General features: G+C 45.9%; 1 protein-coding gene across 10 annotated transcripts in view; it reads left to right on the top strand.

The window, feature by feature from the left end:
* Rap1gap2 (RAP1 GTPase activating protein 2) overlaps positions 1-19658 on the top strand; it is a 241080-nt gene that overhangs the window by 43532 nt on the left and 177890 nt on the right. The window contains exon 1 of one of the 10 annotated variants that reach the window (XM_013503481.1): positions 12398-12436. The exons of the other annotated variants lie outside the window; for them this stretch is intronic. Within the exon in view, the coding sequence (XP_013358935.1) occupies positions 12420-12436 (17 nt within the window). The 5' untranslated portion in view covers positions 12398-12419. Of the gene's footprint in view, positions 1-12397; positions 12437-19658 lie in introns of those variants that run through there. 10 annotated transcript variants of the gene reach the window in all.

Below are 19658 nucleotides of genomic sequence, written 5' to 3'. Positions count from 1 at the left end.
CATAACCAGAAATGACATGAACCTTTTGGGGTCCAGAGGTGGAATGTTATAGTTTAGATCTAGAATGACCCCAAGTTCCATGTGTCTGGAGGTGTGTCTTTTGGAAGGTGATTGGACCATGGAGGTGCTCTACTCATCAACAGCTTGATCCACTGATGAGTTCACAGTTAAATGTGGGGCTTGGTTGGAAGAAGTGTGTTGCTGAGGGCGTGCATGCGGGTGGTATATCTCCCACCATGGGTTCTCCCTTCTTTCCCTGCTTCCTGACTGCCTTGGGTTGAGCAGTTTCCTCTACCATGTCCTTCCTTCCACTGTGTTGTTCCAGATGACGGTGGACTGAACCCTCTGAAATTGTGAGCCAGAATAACCCTCTCATCTTTTAAACTGCAGGTGTCAGGTGTTTTATTCCAGTGACAGGAAAGCAATGAATAGGAATGTTAATACTGTGTTTAACTTTTTGAGCTTAAAAAAAAAAATCACAGATAAAGTTAAGTTTCTGTAATTGCCTTTTTTTTTTGTCCCCATTCCTCTGTTTCTTCCATGCATAGAGGTGGCAACAATGAGAAAAAAATACATATTCTGTCTCAGTCCATATTATTAATATTTCCACATCGACATACAGCTAGAGATGCTATACAGTTTTGGTGTGTATGGTTGGCCCTCTCTATTGTCAGGTTCCACATGGACAGATTCAACCAATCTTAGAAAATTTTTTTTGGAGAAATTGTATCTGTACTAAACTACATAGACTTTTTCCATTGTCATTATTCCCTAATGATACAGTATAATAAGTATACAGTATAATAAGTGATACAGTATAATAAGCTATGTTTAAATTGTATTAGGTACTTAGAGTAATTTAAAGTATATGGGAAGAGGCCAGGAGTGGTGATATATACATTAATCCCAGTACTTAGGAAGCTGAGGCAGGAGGGTTGCTGTGAGTTCAAGGCCAGCCTGGGCTACATAGTGAGTTCAAGGCCAGCCAGAGCTGCATAGTGAGACCCTGTCTCAGAAAAAAGAAATATATGGGAGGATATGCATACATTGTATGCAAATACCATGCCAATTTATATAAGATACACTAGCGTCCTTTGATTTTGGTATGTGTGGGGGATTCTGGAACTAATCCTCTCAAGATAATGAGAGATGACTATATGTGACATCTTTGAATTTGTTTGATATGGTGTTCTGGTTCCAAACTGTCTGGGTTCAGATCTTGACTGGACTGGGTTCAGATCAGCCCCAAGTCCTCAAGTAGGTTAATTTCTCTGTGTCTCTCAGTTTGTACATCTGAAAAATGAGACTAATAATAAGCCCTAAAATCTTCTTCTAGTATTATTTTTGGGGCAGCTAAGCTTACACATGCCCAGTGCTTAGAACAGTGCAAGGATATAGTGTGCACCAGATGTGTTGGTTGTTTTTCTCCATGTACTTGTGAGAGGTCCCCAGGGGAGGGACCCAGGGTGAAGCTGCAGGGCTGCAGCTCCGTGCAGTGTAAGGCGAATCCACCAGTCCCATTCCCCACATCCTGTGACTTTTAATGTTCACATCAATTTGGCTGACACAAGTACATTTTGTTTTATTTTATTTATGCTACAAACATTAGTGTAATTCTGAATAAGTGAATGAAACCCTCTGGCTCAAGCAGCAGGCACAATGCCGGTGCCTCCTTTGAGTCCCTCTCTTCAAGCCGGGGAGAATATTCTTGTATTCCTCTTTTTTTTCTGAGCTGGATCACAAACATTTCCCCATATTAGTACAATCTTTTTTTTTTTTTTTTAACCTCTTTTTAAAAATAGCATTTTTCCTGATTATAAAAATAGCACATATTCACTGTAGAGGTTTTAGAAAACATGTACAAATGTTGAGATGAGAAGTAAAAATAACCCATGTTCTACCACTTAAAGTGCTATCATTTTAATGGGTTTCTTCATAGTTTTCTGTTTCTTAACTTCTTTCAATTTTTATTGTTATTATTTTGTGGTATGGGTGATAGACCCTGGAACACTCTACTACTTGACCTACATCCCAAGACCTTTTTATTTTTTATTTTGAGACAGGATCTTGCCAGGTTGCCCAGGCTGGCCTTGAATTTGTGATTGCTCTGCTTAAACCTCTTGAGTAGCTGGGATTGTGTGCCACCGTGCTCAGCTTTAACTTCTTTTTAAAACAGTATATAATGACATTTTTTGAACATTACATGGGGTGTGTGTGTGTGTGTGTGTGTGTGTGTGTGTGTGTGTTTTCAGTACTAAGAATTGAACCCAGGGACCTTATAGGTGCTAGACACTACCATTGAGCTACCCCCTCAGCCCAACATTAAGTATTCTTTAAATATATGGTTTAAAATGTCACATACTGTTATATCCCAATGTTCCATAATTTATTTAACTCTTGGTTCAATTTTAGATGTTAAGGTTTTCAATTTCTGACTATTAAATAATATAGAATGAGACCTTAAGTATATGTGTCTCTGATTATTTCCTTTAGTTCGCTATGACTGACTTTTTTTTTCCTTTCCAGTCCTGGGAATTGATCCTGGGACCTTGTACATGCTAGGCAATCACTTTACCACCAAATTTTTCTTTTCTATGAGTAAATCTGTGTTACTTTTCACTTCTTTCTCCTATTTTCTCCTTTCTCCTCCCTCCCTCCCTCCCTTCTTTCCTTCCTTTCTTCTTTTTTTCCTTCCTTCCTTCCTTCCTTCCTGCCTTCCTTCCTTTCTTCCTTCCTTCCTCCTTCCTTCCTTCCTTCCTTCCTTCTTTCCTCCCTTCCTAAAATGTCTTAATGACTGTTGCCCATTTTTGGCTGTTCACCTTTTTCTTGTTTATTTGTTAAAGCTCTTTTCATATCAAAGGTGTTGACCTTTTGTTGTTCATATTCCTATTTCCAAATACTCTTTGTTATGGCTTGTACCTAGATGTCCACCCAAAGCCTCATGGAGTGATAGGACGTTTGAAGGTGGCTAGATTAGGGTGTGTGATGCTGGAATTAAAGGTGTAATGCTGAGATTTAGAGTATGATGTTAGGATTAAGGAGTGCCCCACCCAGAGTGTAGTTGGCACCCAAAAGGTGGGTGGCTTGGAAGGGATAGGCAGGCTGTTGCTTTTGCTGTTTTGCTACTTTACTGCTGCTTGCTGCTTGCTGTCTTTTGCCTTGCCACACCATGGACTGTTTCTGTGATGCCTGTTTGCCATACCACCCTGCCTAGAGCCGGCTGACTATTGACTGAAACCTCCACAAACTGTGAGCTACAATAAGCCTTTCCTCCTTGAACTTTGAGTGTTGGGTATTTTGTCTCAACAAGAAAAGTTACACAGATTTACTCAAGACAAGTAACTGAGACAGTCTTTTGGTTTGCTCTTTGTCTATACGTTTCATTCTTGTTTTTTAATGCAAAATATTACATTTTTAGGTAGTAAAATCTACCAATTTTTTCCATTCATGACTTCTATTGTTTTTATGCTTAGAAAAGTCCTTCTCTATGTAGAGTGTTAATGATTGCCTATGTGCTTTTTCATTAACAATTTTATTTTTTACCCCCTCCCTCAGTACTAGGGATTTAGTCCAGGGCCTTTACACTAAGCTACACCCCCAGCCCTCTTATTTTTTGTTTTAAAACAGAATCTCACCAAGTAGCTAAATTACCTAGGCCTGCCTCAACCTCTCAGAGTGCTGGGATTACAGGCACATGCCACCGGGCTGAGTTCACATTTTGCATTTGTTATGGTTTGTGTCTAGATGTTCCCCCAAAGCCTCATGCAGTCATGGGGTGGACTTCTAGAGTTTTTGATTGCTTCATGGTCCAATGCTGGGATTATGGGTGTGAATGCTACACCCGCCCTGGAGTGGGCAGGCTGTATACAGTATAAGGAAGGGAAAGAGGTTTGCTCTCTGCTGCTCCTCCCTTTTTGCTCTTGCTGCATTTGCTGTTTTCCACCATGATCAACTGTTGCCCTCTGCCATGTGCCACTCTGCCTTGGAGCTGACCAAGTATGGACTGAAACCTCTACAAAGTGTGACCTAAATAAACCTTTCCCTCTTTAATTTGGGCATCAGGTATTTTGTCTCAGCAATGAGAGAAAAGTAACCAAGATAGCATTTAATTATTTAGTCCATCTGGAATTTAATTTGAGGTTAAATTATAATTTTATTATTCCCCAAATAATTAGCCAGTTGTGTCAGACTATACTTGTTATGGTTTATGTCTGTGTGTCCCCTCCAAAGCCTCACGTGGTCACGGGGCAGGCTTTTAGAGTTGAATAATTGTGGGTGTGAGAGCTGCACCCGCCCTGGGGTGGATAGTTTGCATATGTAAGGGAGAGGAAGAGAGTGCTTGAGGGCATTCCTCCCCAATTCCGCCCTGGTGGGTGCTTGCGGCTTTGCTGTGCTGCCGCCCTGAGATGCAGCCCTCTGCAGTGTGCCACTCTGCCTTTTAATCTGCCAAGTACGGATTGAAACTTCCACGAACTGTAAGCGAAATAAACCTTTCCTTCCTTAATTTTGGGCGTCAGGTATTTTGTCCCAGCAGCGAGAGAAAAGTAACCAAGACAATACTTTAACAAATTTTCTGTTTTCTCTACTAAATTCTTACATTTCCTAAGGTGTATTTCTGGGTTCCTTTGGTCTCTCTGTTGAATCAGAGGTGAGGAGAGCAAGGGATGCCTAGGTTACAGAGGTTAAATCTGGAGTCTGAGAAGAGAGAATCAGGTCCAAAGAGAGGGGACTGGGTTGTGGTGGTAGGTTGTGCAGGTCAGGTGTTAGAATGTTTCATTTGCTGAGCTGTGGTGAGATGGTGGGAGGTTTTTGCTTTTTAGATGATAAGTGATTTTTAAATAAATATGTGCTCATGCTATGTACATAATAATTACTGTCTTAGTTACTTTTCTCATCGTTAAGACAAAATACCCAACACCCATAAGTTAAGGGAGGAAAGGTTTATTTGTCTCGCAGTTTGTAGAGGTTTCAGTCCATAATCAGCTGGCTCTGAAGCAGGTGGTGTGGCAGATAGGCCTCTCAGAGGAGATACATTCATGACAGGTGGAAGGTAGCAAAGCAACAAGGAAGCATTACAGCGTCTTTCTGCCTCTTTCATACTCCATCTAGACTACTGGGATTAGGGCAGTGCCAAACCAATCAGTGGGCTGATTTAGTAATCACACACCCTTAATCCCAGCATTGCACCATGAATCAGTCACACACTCTAGCTCCAGCCACCTCTGAAAAAGCCCCACCTATGACCGCCTGAGGCTCTGGAGAGACGTCTAGACACAAGCCAGAACAGTTACATTCATTTTGGGAAATTAGTGCATATACACTCACATTTTGATCATTTTTCTTCCCTCTTGCCCCTCCCATCCTCTCTTCTCCCCCTTTTCCAAGATCCCCTTCCCATCTCCACGGTCTACGTCCTTATTTCGTACCACAGCTCTTTAACTCTACTCTTTAAAGTTATTTATATTTTGGCTCTCTTATATTGGAGAAACCATGTGTATTTAACCTTCCATGTCTAATTTATTTCTCTTAGCATTATGGTTTCAAGATCTATCCATTTGCCTACAAATGACTCCAGCTACTACTCAGCCATAAAGGATAAGTTTGAGTCATTGGTTGGAGGCTTGGAATAGGGCTGCAGAGCAACTCCATTAGAGTTTTTCAGGAAAGTCACCATGGCTACTGGGGTGACTCAGTGGAATCCTGGTAGGTGCAGATGGACATGGGCCAGCAGCTGCTCAAGAGGGAGATGAAGGTGGCTTTAAGTGTAGGGTGAAAACAGACAGATGGCTGCAAGATGCTACAAGGTAGGACTTGCAAAATGTGGAGGCCAGGGGGCAGGAAAGAAATGTTCCCCAGCATCAGCTGGGTGATCTGGATAACTGTTACATTAATCAGGATTTTTTAAAGATTGTAAACACTGGGATAATAATGATTTTGGCAAACATGAAATGCTACTCTGCAGCTGAGCGGTGGGAAGTGCTTGCATGTGTATCATCTCGATCCTCACCTATCTTTTTGAGATGTTTGCTCCCATTCCTGTTTTGTAGGTGGGGGAAGTGAGGTGTACAGAGGTTGTCACCTGCTTAAGGTCAGGTACCTGGTGATCTGGGAACTGAGCTGTGTGTTTCCACTCCTGCACCTGTGCCTATACAAAAGAGGCACAGAAATGTCCTTGGTAGCTTTCAGTCATGTTGAATCCCTGTTCTTCCAGAATTGGGGTGTCATTCTAGGAAAATAGTGCACTGCTTGTGACCTAGTGGCAACCCCAATCACCTGGTCCCTCTTGCCCCTTAGAAGCGAGTGTCCATTGCCTCCTACTTCCTTCTTTGAGTTTTGCATTTGCATAAACTTTGCAAAATGACCTGATTGGTCAGTTGGACGTTGTCTGATTGACTCTTTGTGGAAGTGGCCAGAACCCAGTTCAAACCGGTGTAAGTAAAAGAAGGGCATCTTGGTTCCTGTAACTGAGAGGTCTAGAGGTCGGTCCATCTAGCTTGAGGCACAGCTGGGATCTAGCACTCAACTAATCTTTAGGCTAGTGCTGTCCAGTGTGTCAGCCACTGGTCATGAGGGACAATTTAAATTAAGTTAATTGCATACAATTAAAAATTCATTTCCTCGGTTGCACTAGCTGCACTTCAAGTGCGCAGTAATCACATGCAGTCAGTGGCTACTGTACTGGGCAGAATAGGTGCAGATCACATCTATAATCACAGAAGCTTCTGTTGGACCCTTCTGGTTGAGACTAAAAGCCAGATTCTCCTGGAGGACTTGCAGGGCTGGATAAACTCAGAGATTTGTCCCAGTTTGTGACTTGTCACCTGCTGCAGAAATCTGCAGATGTCTGAGATGCACAAATCCAGTGCCGCTAGGTGGTGCCAAGGAGGTGGCAGCTGGAAGCTCACACATAGTCTGCATCCTTGGGCAGCAGACAGGAGCAGAGGGAGCTTTCTCCTGGAGAGGTCCCTAATCCTGTGGCTGACATCCAGTTCACATGTAATATATCATGGGCCCTGGTATCTTTGTACACACACACACACACACACACTCACTCACACTGACATACCTGCACTGAGACATGAGCACACAAGGTTACTCAGGGCACACACAGAGTCACATTCACTCTCAGAAACAGATCCTCAAAAGCTCAAACACAGTCAGTGCCACGTTCCATTATGACAGTGATAAAAATAGCTGCAGTTCCCAACACTTGTTATGTTCCCTTGTTCCATTCCCACCAGTCCTGTGAGGTGGCTCCTGTTGTTCCTTCCATTTTAAAATGTAGGAAACCAAGGCCTGGGGGAGCAGTATAAAGTGACCTGGCTGGTATTAGATGGAGCTAGGATGGATCCCCGGGGTTATCTGTGTCCCGGGGTTGTCTGTGAGATGCAGGGCATCTCATCCTGCAACTTTGATCCTGCTTCACTGGGCAGGTCACGTGACCATGCTAGACTCGCTCTTTCAGGTGTAGAAGGTCAAGGTTGTGCTTTGCACTTGCACAGACACATATATCAAGGCTGCTGGTCCCTCTGAGGTTGGGTGCTGATTTGAGGGGGTGGTAAAACCAAGAGAGTGATTGCTACTTTCTTGGGGAAGGGGTGAATCACAGACATATGGGAAATTTCTAGGTAAAATGTAAAATGCTGTAAATGTAATGTGTTGGGGGCAAGGTATGTGGTATACAAATGGGGGTGGTGGGGGTGGCTCCCAAGATCCTGACCTCTGGCATTTTCTTTACAGTTGACCCTAGGATTGCCAAGTGCTGCTGTCCAAGTCCTCTCTGCTCAGAGCTGTGTGGGCCCCGCTTTTCCTTGGGACCCTGTCAGTTTCCAGTCTAGAGACGAGTGGGGAGGCTGTGTCCACAGAGGATGTATCCCCTGATATCTTAGTGGTTTTGATGTCCCACCCTTGGCCCAGTTCCTTGAAGTGAACCGGGACTCCTGTTAGGGGGCCCTAGCAACGTCTGTACACCCTGCCCTGGGGTGTGGGCTCGGGAGTTTGTAAGTGCCTGAGAAAGAAGAACTGTTAGGGTTCTAATTCAGTTGAAACTATTTTGCTTTTTTCCTTTCCTTTGTGTCTCATAATCCGCTCTTAGTCCACCAAAATCACGATGTATGTTCTATGGTCTCTGCGGTGGAAGGGGCCTGGGAGCGAACAGAATAGTGTGGGCCATCTGGACCTGCTCAGTGGCCGTGCCCTGCACACCCCTCTCTAGATGAGCTGGCCGGGGCTCTCAGGCCATGCACTCATGGAATTGGGGTCTGTGAGGGGCCCTGGAAGCAATACAGCAGCTGGAAAGGGTGCAAAATATTGTGGAGCAATTTCTGAGAAACAGAATGGGTGAACAACAGATTGAACAGGAAATGGGGTATGTATGGTTTGTCCATTTTTTTGGCTGAGCAGAAATAAATAGGCCTGGCCAGAGAAGAGGAGCAGGTGAAAGTAGGTGGAGACGCTGGTGGTTCTGAAGGGAACACCTCTGAGGGATGCCTGGTCCTGCATCCAGTTTCACTGAAAGCTTGTCATTCCACCTTCCCTTTTAGTTATTTACTTACTTTGTAATGTTTTTTGTGGTGCTGGGAGAGGGGGAACCCCAGGGTCTTGCACATGCTAGGCAAGTGCTCTACCATTGAGCTACATCCTCAGCCCATTTGAAGTGTATTTATTTTTATTTATTTATTTTTTAGTGCTGGGGATTGAACCCAGGATCTTGCATAGTGTAGGCAAGTCCTCTACCACTGAGTTACATCCTCAATCCCTAAATTGATTGATTGATTGATTGTCTCTTTGAAACAGGGTCTTGCTGTGCAGTTCAGGCTGGCCTTGAGCTCTCTTTGTAGCCCAGGCTGGCCTCAAACTTGCAAAGATCCTCCTGCCTCATCCTCTTGCATGCTGGGATTACAGGCATGTGCCATCATACCTGGCTTCCTAAATTTTATTCTGAAACAGAACCTTGCTAAATTGCCCAGGCTGGCCTTGAACTTGGCAATTCTCCTGTCTCAGCCTCCTGGATAGCTGGTATTACGGGTGTGTGCCATCTTCCCTTTTAAATATAGGCTTCTCAGGGCCAGGAATGTATCTCAGTGGCACAACACCTGCCTGGCAAGTGCAAGGTTCTGAGTTCAATTCCTGGTGCAAATATATACACACACACACACACACACACACACACGGTTTATCAGTGACATTTTTGCACCTGTCATAGCAGGGTCATTTTTGGTCCACAGTTTGAACAGGAAGAGGGAGAGAAAGGAGCAAATTTTTCTGTTACAAGTGAGTGAGAATTGGAACAGAGAAAGCAAGAACACCGGCATTCATGCCTTTGCGCTGTCAACACCGAGGTCGGAGCAGGAGAAATGAAGCCATTCCTTGGTCTAATGAATATTCATTGTGCTTCTACTTGAAGCCAGCTGCTGTTTTATGTGCTGAGTTCTCTTTGTTGAGTCCTGGCTCTGCCACTCACTATTCGGGTTACCTGGGGCAAAGCCCCGAACCTCTCCGAGCCTGTTTCCCCATCTGGAAAGTGAAGATGCTGAGTGCCGCCTCACAGGGCCGATGAAGGATTAAATGACCTAACACAGTCAAAGGACTTAGCATGATCCTCAGCAGTCTGTGCCCATGACTGTTACCGTTAGCGAAGACAGAGCACTCTGGTGGGAATGGGGTCTGGTTCTTGCACCCAGTGGACTTGAAATCTATGGAGGAGACAGGCAGTCACCCACGAAGCATGCAGCAGCACCCTGAGAAGGGAGACGCAGTAGAATCAAGGCAGGCTTCCTGAAGGTGGTGACACTTGAAGGTGGAAAGGGAACGCCTAGGAGGAGAGAGATGAGGGAACACTTCAGAGCAAGAGGACAGCAGGGATGAAGACTGGGGTGGGGAAGTGTACTGAACTGTTTGAGAAGCAGTGATCCAAGCACCAGAAACTGCGAAGATCTGGCAGGAGATAGCACAGAGGCAGGTGCCTGGGGGTGCCGAGAGGTGACAGGTGCCCTGGAAGAGTGGGGTGCCAGCCCTCTTGGGGATTTGGGAGGTAGCTTTGGGAGCCCTGGGGACGGATTAGGGAGGCAAGGACACAGTGCTGTGCTGCTGAGGAGGGCTGGGGCTGAACCCCAAGGCAGGCTGGGGCCGGATGGGCACTCTTGGGTTTTAAGAGGGAATGGAATCCTCAGGTCCTGGTCCAGGTGGGCAGCAAAAGGAGACTCATGCAAACTAGGGCTTCATACCTGGGTTCTTCGAGATTGTCATGTGGGTCATATGGAGTGAAACCAGGTCTGCAGGGGAAGGCAATGCTGTTGTCTTTCACTGTGGTGAGTGCCGAGGGCTGTGGATTGTCCCTGTAGTTTCAGGTTGGGTTTGTCAGCTCTGGAGAGCTCAGCTGGATGAGTGCCAGATGGTTCATCTAACAGTGCTCCTTGCCAGAGCGTGTTCTGAGTTCGAGTCATAGAGACGAGTTGGACCCTATCTGGCCTCATGGTAGTTTTTAGTGGTGCAAGGAAGATGAGAAGAAAATAAAAAATCTAGGTGGTTTTGGGTAATCTAAAGTCCTGAGAAGGAACTAGAACAGTGAGGTTATGAGGGAGGAGTCCTGGTGGTGGAGGGGCGATTCTTTAGGGGGCTGGTCTGGAACAGCCTCTCCATAGAAGTCATATTTGAGCCAGGTATGGTGGTACACACCTGTAATCCCAGCACTCAGGAGGCCGAGGCAAGAGGATTGCTGTGAGTTTGACGCCAGCCTGGGTTACAAAGTGATTTTATACAGCCTGAACTGCATAGTGAAACCCTGTCTCAAAAAAAAAGACGAAAAAGGTCACATTTGAGAGGACTAGAAGGCATAAAGCTGGCTGTGAGGACACCTGAGGGAAGAGTGCCCCAGGCGGTGGGAATGGCACGTCCAAAGGCCATGGAGTGGGAGCAGGTGGGGCAGGTGTGAAGGTGAGGAGTCTGCCCTGGTTGATGGGCAGTTGGGAGCAGACGGTTCTCCCTTAGGCCAGCAGGTGGCACTGTTGGCCCAGCATGGCCTCGGGAGGCCAGGCCGGCAGGTGGACTTAACTGTGGGTTTTTACCTAGGGGCCTGCACGCATCCTAGGTCCTCCCTCTGGCGGAGTGACAAGCGTGGAGGCTCTGGCTGAGCAGAAGAGAATGTCATGGTTTCTTGATTTACCCTCCTCCCAGGGTCTTGTTTTCAGTGTTTCTTTGCTCACCTCCTCCCTGTTCCTGGATACCTTTCCCTCTCCCTTTGCTCTACAATCTTGCTGGCTCAGTCTCTGCTCCTTCTTCTCCCAGGGCTCCATGGGGAAGCTGCTCTTGTCTTAAAGATAGTTACTCGCTTTTCCAATGCAGCTCAGGTGAGGGGGTGGTGGATCAGAGCCTTGTGGTGCTGCCAGCAAGTGAGACCCGGACTGTTTCCTGACTCAGTGCCTGTCCCTCTTCCCGGTGGCTTCAGTTCTCCCTGAAAGGTCAGGGCTGGAGCAGCGACCCCAATGGCGGGGAATGTTCGAGGGCCCCTCCTGCAAGACTCCTTGCTCACCTCCCGGTGTCATGCCCAGGTCCCCTCCTGCACCTCTAGCAAGCATCCCTGGCTTCTCGCTGTCCCTGGCAGTGGCAACCACGGCTTGAACTGAGAGGGAACACTCGTCGGCCAAATGAATGGCATAAAACAGCCACAGAACTCACCAGACGCCAATGCGGAAAGGTCATTTCAGTTGGCAAAGATAAAGCTTCTGCCCTACCCTGTGCACTTGGACTTCCAGTGTGTGTGTGTGTGTGTGTGTGTGTGTGTGTGTATTGAACCCAGGCCCTTGCACATACTAGGCTTATGTGCTACTGTCTATGCACTCTGAGTTATTTGTTATTTGTCCTTGGAGACTGACCTGGCCAGAGCCCAGTTTTGTCCTCCTGGTTGTCATTCATCAGGATTACGGCTGCAGGTTGAGGGCCTTGGCTTTGGTCTGTGGGTAGCACAGTGATTAAGAGCTTGGTTATTTTATTTTATTTTACCTTACTTTGTTACTTTAAAGTAAAATTTATGGTCCCCATTTATGGTGGTTTGACTTTAAAAAAAGTTTTTCAACTTTATGGTGTTGTAAAAGCAACATGAATTCAGCAGAAACTATACTTTGAATTTTGAGCTGGGCATGGTGGTGCCCAGTCTGGGCAGTTTAGCAACTTAGCAAAAATACTATCTCAGAGTAAAAAAAATTTTTTTCCTAAAAAGGGACTGGGGAATGTAGCTCAGTACAAAGGGCCCAGGTTCAATATTGAGTACCATGAATGAATGAATGAGTAGATGGATGGATGCATGGATGAATTTTGAATTTTAATCTTTTCCCAGGTTGCTTGTATACCCTATGATAATTTGTGGCAGTAAACTGAAGCTCTGTGAGCCCTGTGATCTCAGGGGAAATAACCAACACTTTATGTGTATGTCGCTAAGGTAGGATGTGCAGTACCTTAGGTATATTTGATACATTCTCAGTGTATGATATTTTCAACTTATGATGGGTTTACTGGGATGTAACCCCATTCTAAGTCAAAAAACATATGTATTTCATTTTATTGTGAAGAACACTTAATGTGAGATCTGCCTTCCTTAGAAGCTTTTTAAGCGTCCAATAATTTATGGTTGACTTTAGGTAAGTGTTTAGTTTCCTAAAACCTCCTGCTGGGAGGCCACCTCCTCACCTCACCATGGGACCCTGGGAACACTGTTTAAACCAGTGATGGTGAACCTTTTAGAGCTTTCAATGATACAGAAAGCCCACACATGCTATAGGTTTGCCAGCACTGGTTTAATCTTTCTGTGCTTTTCATCTGTAAAATGGGGGCAGTAATAGTAACTTTATACAAGTAATGTATAAACACATTTTTCTATCTGGGTTTGGTGGCTTGGCATTGTAATCCTAGACACTTGGCAAGCTGAGGCAGGAGGATCACTTGACCTCATGACTTAGGAGTCAGACTGGGCAAGATGGTTAAGACCTTGTTCCCAAATAAACAAAATAAAATTAAAATACATTTTCCTTTAAAAGAATCAGAACATTAAAGATAAAATCTCCTGCGGCCAGCAATGCCCCTTCCTCCCTTTCCTTCCCAGAGCAACTGCTGTTCAGAGTTTGGTGCATATTTTTTTAGCTATTTAAAAAAAATATTTTTTCCATGCATCTTAAGCCCATGCATACATACATAGGTGCCCATACGTGACTCAGCTCCCTCCGTCTAACCACTGCACTGTGCCCAGTTTAGGGAGAGACCACACACTCTTTGCCTGTTTCTCCTCTGAATGGTTGTTTCTAGTGTTCTCCCACCCTTGCACTTGGTATCACGTTTTGCTGTATTGCTACATTGCCTTCCACGTTCTGTGCCCACCACTAGTAAGAATGTACCCATTGCTCCTCTCTTGGGTGAAACATCCTGTCTCTTTGTTGTGACTGTATTTCCCTGTCTTCACACCCTCTGCACTTCTGCTGTGCGCTGCTGTCCTCAGACAAGCTCCATCCTCTGGGAGTTAGGAGGCTTCTGGCCTCTGAAGTTCCCACACTGCCTGGGATCTTTGCAGGATGCTCTGTGGCTGGGGCTATCATCAACTTCACCATTTTCAGAAGCCCTGGGCATCTGGAGAGCTTCACTGATCAGAAGTGGCTGGGGAGTTGGTTGTGGACCTGACCATACTCACTTCCCCGGCCAGATTCAGAGGGGCTGGCCCTGCCTTTTCATCCTGTCACAGGACCTTGGCCCCACTCCGTCTTCAGTACTCACAGTTCAACCCAGAGTGTTCACACTGAGCTGTATCCCTGTGTGTTTGTTTATTTGGCAGCACTAGGGATTGAACCCAGGGTCTTCACACTGAACTACATTCCCTGGCCTCTTTTAAATTTTTAATTTTGAGACAGGGGCATACTAAGTTGCAGGGTTGTCAGGCTGGGGTCCAACTTGACCCCTCAGCCTCTCAGAGTGCTGGGATTGCAGGCGTGTGCCACCATGCCCAGCTCATCATAATTCTTAAGACACAAGTTCTTCCCTGGGTGCCCCCGAGGAAGCAGGAGCTCAGTGGCCAAGGGCATTTTCTTTGCAGATCTAATGAAACTGGCCAATTCCTACTAGCCTGTTCAGGGGTATGGGCTGGCTGTCTCAAATGCAGGGTCAAGTCCTACAAACTAGGACTCTGACAGGCCTAGAATCAGGTAGTAGGGTGGGTGAGGGCTGACTTCCGAGATGGTTTCTGTCACCCACCGCTGTCTGAGAAAGGACCATCACAGCTCTACCTTCAGTTGTTAACCCCTGCACTGTCCACCTCGGTCCTTCCCCATCCATGAAACCATATATAGCATATATGTCTACAGAAGCTCCAACCGTCATTTTCCAGCTAAGAAGACAGACTTGGAGAGGGTCATGAGAGGAAAGATCTGGGCCAGAAGCTGGTTCTCCTGCCTTCTGGCTGGTGGTGCCCTTTGCACACTCACCTGCTGTGTTGGAGAACATGCATGCATGTGTGTGTATGTGTACATGCTGGTCTTGCACAAGTACACATATGTAGGTACAGATTTGAGGGCAGATGGTGGCCTGTGTGTGTGTGTGTGTGTGTGTGTGTGTGTGTGGTACTGGGGATTGAACCTGGGTCCTCCAATGTGCTAGGCAAGTGTTCTATCACTGAAGTACAACCCCAGTTCAATAATGGGCTGGCCTTCTGGCCCTTTCCTCCTTCCTTCCTTCCCTTCCTCCTTCTTTCCTTTTTTCCTTCTTTGTACTGGGAGTTGAATACAGGGCCTTTACAATGAACTACATACATCTCTAGCCCTTTTTTGTTTTGAGACAAAGTCTTGCTAAATTGCTCAGGCGGGGCTCAAACCTGAGATCCTCCCAAAGTGCTTGCATTACAGGTGAGTGCCACCATACCTGGCTAGTAATGGGCTTTAAAAAACCCTTTACCTGTGTTTTTGTTAGTTTTTGATATTTTCTCTTTAAAATTAAAGAAAAAAATATATATGTATATACAAGGATAGCTGGGATAAGTGTGTTGCTAATGTCTGTTGGTTTGTTGAAAGGAACAGTTAATGCTTAAGTTTTTTTTTCTTTTCTCTTGACCAATTTTGCATGCGTATATCTGGTAATCAGAGCAACTGGTTTGAAGACAGCAATATGCAATATAGCAGCCATTGCTGAATTCCTGCCATCCTGTCTGATGAAGCTCTGTATCGTTTCTAATGTGTTTTCTATTACTTGTTATTGTCTTTAATTGTTTGATCAATCTTGCATTCTTGCATCTGGTAATCTGAGCAACTTCGCTGAAGATAACAATATGTGATACAACAACCACTGTTAATTTCTCTCATCTTGTTTTGAAATCCTGTATTGTTTTTGCATTGTTTTGTGTTTTTTTGTCTTCATTGTTGTTAAAAACCCTGTTTTAAAAGCCCCAACTTGCTCAAAACTTAGAAGACTCATGCTATAAGCACACAGAGGGTCACCTGGACTCCCTCGGTTTGACTGTTTCACAGCTTTCCATTCTGCTTCTAGAGGAAAGCAGTAAAATAAGGAAAGGAAGTTGCAGACGCCATGACTCATCACGCCTAAATTTTTCAGCAAGTATGTCCCCCAAATAATGTGATTCTCGGAAGTAACTGCCATACGGTTAGCACATATAAGCAAATTCGTGGGCTGGGGGTATGGTGCAATAGTAGAGCATTTACCTAATATACATAATCTTGGGTTTGATCCCCAGCACCAGGCACACAAAAATCACATTTATTTGAAAATATAACCTAATGTACAGTCCTTGTCTAAATGTCTCTGATTGTTTCCAAGTTTGAATATGGACGGCATATCAGATTGCAGTATTGACTTGCTGACAGTGGCTGCTCACTGCTCTTTGTTGTCACGGTCTCATTTCTTTAAATAGAACAAGCAGGTAGACCTGGCAAAGTTGTTCTGTAGGATGTCCCACATTTTGGATCTGTTTGAAGGGTTTTTTTATTTCAATTTTTTTTTTCTTGAATGTTTTCCTTGAATAGTCCTTGATTTGATGCAAGAGAGATGAACGGCTTGAGTGCAAAGAGAAAGGGAGAAATTCCTGTTATGTCCATGGGGACCGATTTGTGCTACCCTCTTGCCTTCCTCTTGTGTAGAGTTGGCGGTCTTTGTCCTCCCTGTCCCCGAGTCTATGTTGGTGTGTCTGGTTGTGTTTGGTGTTGGGGAGGCAACTCCAGGGGCTCCTCCTGGGAAGACTTCCCCATGGCCCTTTTTGGGAGATGCTTCCATTGGGTGGACAAGGGTGTGGCTTCCTTACCTGCCTAAAGCCGCTGTTTTACTCCCTCTTGTGCTTCCTTGCTTGCGAGGCAGAGGTCTGCTAGATGGTTCAGCTGGGTTACTAGTGGTGGAGGCCAAGCTCAAATTGGCTTAAGGGGGAATACAAAGGACACCTGAAGGCATTAAGGTCTGGAGCTGGGTATATTTCGGTGGTCTTTTGTGTGTCTTCCAGATGGCTGATCTAGCATGTGCCATCCTGGAATGTCAGAACGTGCTATGCTAGAATGCAAACTGTGTTTGAAGCTGACTTGAGAAGAGTGGGTTTTCTCGAGGGTGGAAATCTGTGGGAGGAAGTGCAATTTACAGGTGGAAACCAGGGGCTGGGAGCCCAATTTACAAGTTTATTTGATCTTTAAAATCCTTAGGAAAAAAAATTTTTTTTTTGGAGTGAGTTTCCTGGAAGGGAAAAAGGCTTGAGTAACTTTTGTATCCTGCAGCTGCAATTTTTCTTAAAAGTACAAACTTAAAATTGTGATTTTCCTTGTCTCCTTTCTACCTATCTTTATTCTTTCTATTGAACCTCAAGAGGAAGAGTTTTGCTCTCCCAGCATCACAGAGAACATGGTGCTCGTCGCTGACGTGGGCTCACGTGGGTGGTCGCTGGCCCTGGCTGGAGCCTGTCTGGGAACACCCTTCCCCACCCTCCGCCAAGAAATGCATGGAGGGTGGTGTGCACACGGCACGTCAGCCCAGCCCAGCACCCCATGATCTTTAAACTGATTGAATGTATTCCAAAGGAGGGAAATGTGGACAAACCGTGGTCCTTTAGTCATTAGCCATGACCCATCATTTGTGACCCAGGTAGCTCGCTGTATAGGAAGGAGTTATTTATTTATTTATTTTGGTACTAGGAATCGAACTCGGGACCTTGCGCTTGCCAGGCAGGCACTTGTGCTGCTGAGCTATATCCCCAGCCCTGCAGGAAGGATTTAAAAGTACTCTCTTCCCTGTAGAGTTGATGATTACATTTGATGATTTTAGCCTATCAAATACACTGACAATAGACAGCTTGGGAGACACACACCCACACACACACAGATGTGTGGGGCAAAATGGCCAAAACTCTTATGAAGCTTAACAAAGGGGCTGGGCCAGAAGGAGCCGCGGCTGGGGAAGGCTGTGACCTGGGCAGGGCTTGTTGTATGATGCAGATGAAGTCTCCCGAGTAACAGCCACCCGTGATCATCTCTGTCCAGGCCAGGTGTCAGAGCTCCAGTCTCTTCTTGCTGTGGAAATGGCACTGAACAGGGCCTGAGGGATCCTCAGGGTGCCGATGGGGAACTTTGAGTCACCCCAACCACTGGACGGGTTGTAGCATCCCTGACTTCCTTTACAGAAAAAGAATTTTCAGGATTCATCAGTCAGAGGCAGACAGAGGTTCATTAGGCAGACTTTTTTTTTTGGTACCAGGAATCGAACTCAGGACCTCACACTTGCCAGGCTGGTGCTGAGCCACTGAGCTGTATCCCTGGCCCCTTCAGGTAGAATTTTAAAAGTACCCACTTAAAGAAATAGAATGTGGCCCTTCAGAGGGACAGAGCTGCCTAGTGCCTTCTAGCTGGGTATATTTGTGGGACTTGGGGTGTCCCTTAGGTGGGTCACGTAGGATGTGTATTCTACTAGCTGTCGAGTTTGCCCATTTGCTGGGCTATGTTAAAATGTAAACCGTTTACATGTGCTTGGAGCTGAGCTCTGGGTGGGGTTCGGTAGGAGGAAGTGTGCTTTACAGGTAAACGGCACAGGCCCAGAGTCCTGTTTCCAGGCTTAGTGTCTTTGAGGTCCTTAGGAATTTTTCCCGGGTTTGTGTCCTAAAGTTGAAATTTTTTTTTTTTTTTTTTGACACAAGGTCTTGCTTGGTGGTCCAGGCTGGCCTTGAACAGCTCATAGCAATTCTCCTGTCTCAGCCTCCTCAATGCTGAGATTACAGGTGTGCACTATCACACCTGGCTGTAGTTTTAATTAAAAGTACAATTTTAACATTACAACTTTCCTTGTGTCTTTCCTACCTATCTTTACTTCTCTTACCCCACCTCAGAGAGACCCTTTCTAGGCAGACAAGGAAAATATCAAGCTGACAGTCCTGTCTACAACATCTGCTACTTACCAATGCAGACAGATGTAAATTTCTTTTCACAAAAGGACAGCTTTTCAGAGCCACTCCTGTGATTGCGGAGGTCTGCACTTTCTCCAAATAACCAGCTTGAATTGTGCCCAAGAAGCTTATTTGGGGTGGGGTATTTATCCTTCTGCCTGTCCCCTGATCTTGCTAATGACGCTCAGTGGCTGAGGGGGCCTGGGGGCGGGGGAGAAGACGGGTGAAAGCAGTCTGGAGCCTCGAGGTGAAAAGGTGGCGGCCAGTGCAGTTTCTGAAGCTGCTTTAGGACTAGGGGAGGGTTGAGATACGGGAACTAAGGATGGAGAGGGAGATGCTCCCAAAAAAAGAGAGCTTAGACTACAGCAAGCGCAATGCAAGCTAGACGGCTGAAAGAACTTTCCCAGCATGGGAAAGGAGGCTGAGGAGAAAACCCCCAGTTTGTAGACGCGCAGCTGCTCAGCGGGAGGCCCAGAAGTCTGCTGGTTCCCAGCTTGGCCAAGCTCTGAGAGTCCTGTGTCAACACCGAAGATAAGCTTCGTGTTTGTCTTTTAGGCTGAAAGGACTTCATGTCAGGGTGGGAAAGATCTATTAACACATCAATGAGTTAGAGTCCCGAGTCTGTTGTGAGGGAAACTGTTGCTGGCTAAGCGGAAAGGCTTTGATCGATAGCGGCGGTTTCCCTGTGGAAGGGAGTAGCCAGTCCAGAGTTCTTCAGGGGCCGATCGAACAGATTAGCTTAGACAAAAGGGACATAAATTAGAATTACCAGGAATCAGGTAGATGGGGCACAGCCTATGAATTTTCAAGTCGACCAGGCGTGTGAGCTACTTATTCCCAGCAGTGTCTGTGGTGCACACGGTGATTGGTTTGTGGCTGAAACAAAGGTGTCCAGTGGCCCCTGGTCATCCAGTCTCGACTTTCATACGGCCCGGCACCCCCTTCCCTGCACACGCACTGCGCTGCTAACTCACTGCAGCCCCCCGTCCTAGCTCAGACTGTGGGGAACACGTACCGACACACAGCAGCACCCCACTCTATCCAAAGGGGGAAAAAAGTGGAGCCAAAGACAGGCTCTGCATTTGGGGTCAGAAACCCTTTAGGTGTTCATCCCTTATTTTGGTAGAGGTAGGTTGTGTTCCCACTGAGCAGCTACGGCTGTCCTAGAGCACAAGGGCGCAGCATGGCACAGTGTCCAAGGCTGCTCATGGATCACTGGTGACTTCCTATCACACACATTCTCACCTGGCAGCTTCGTTAA

Source organism: Chinchilla lanigera, unplaced genomic scaffold, assembly GCF_000276665.1.
Source record: "Chinchilla lanigera isolate Chin_1 unplaced genomic scaffold, ChiLan1.0 scaffold00080, whole genome shotgun sequence".
NCBI lineage: Eukaryota > Metazoa > Chordata > Mammalia > Rodentia > Chinchillidae > Chinchilla > Chinchilla lanigera.
This window is presented reverse-complemented; position numbering and strand designations above follow the sequence as displayed.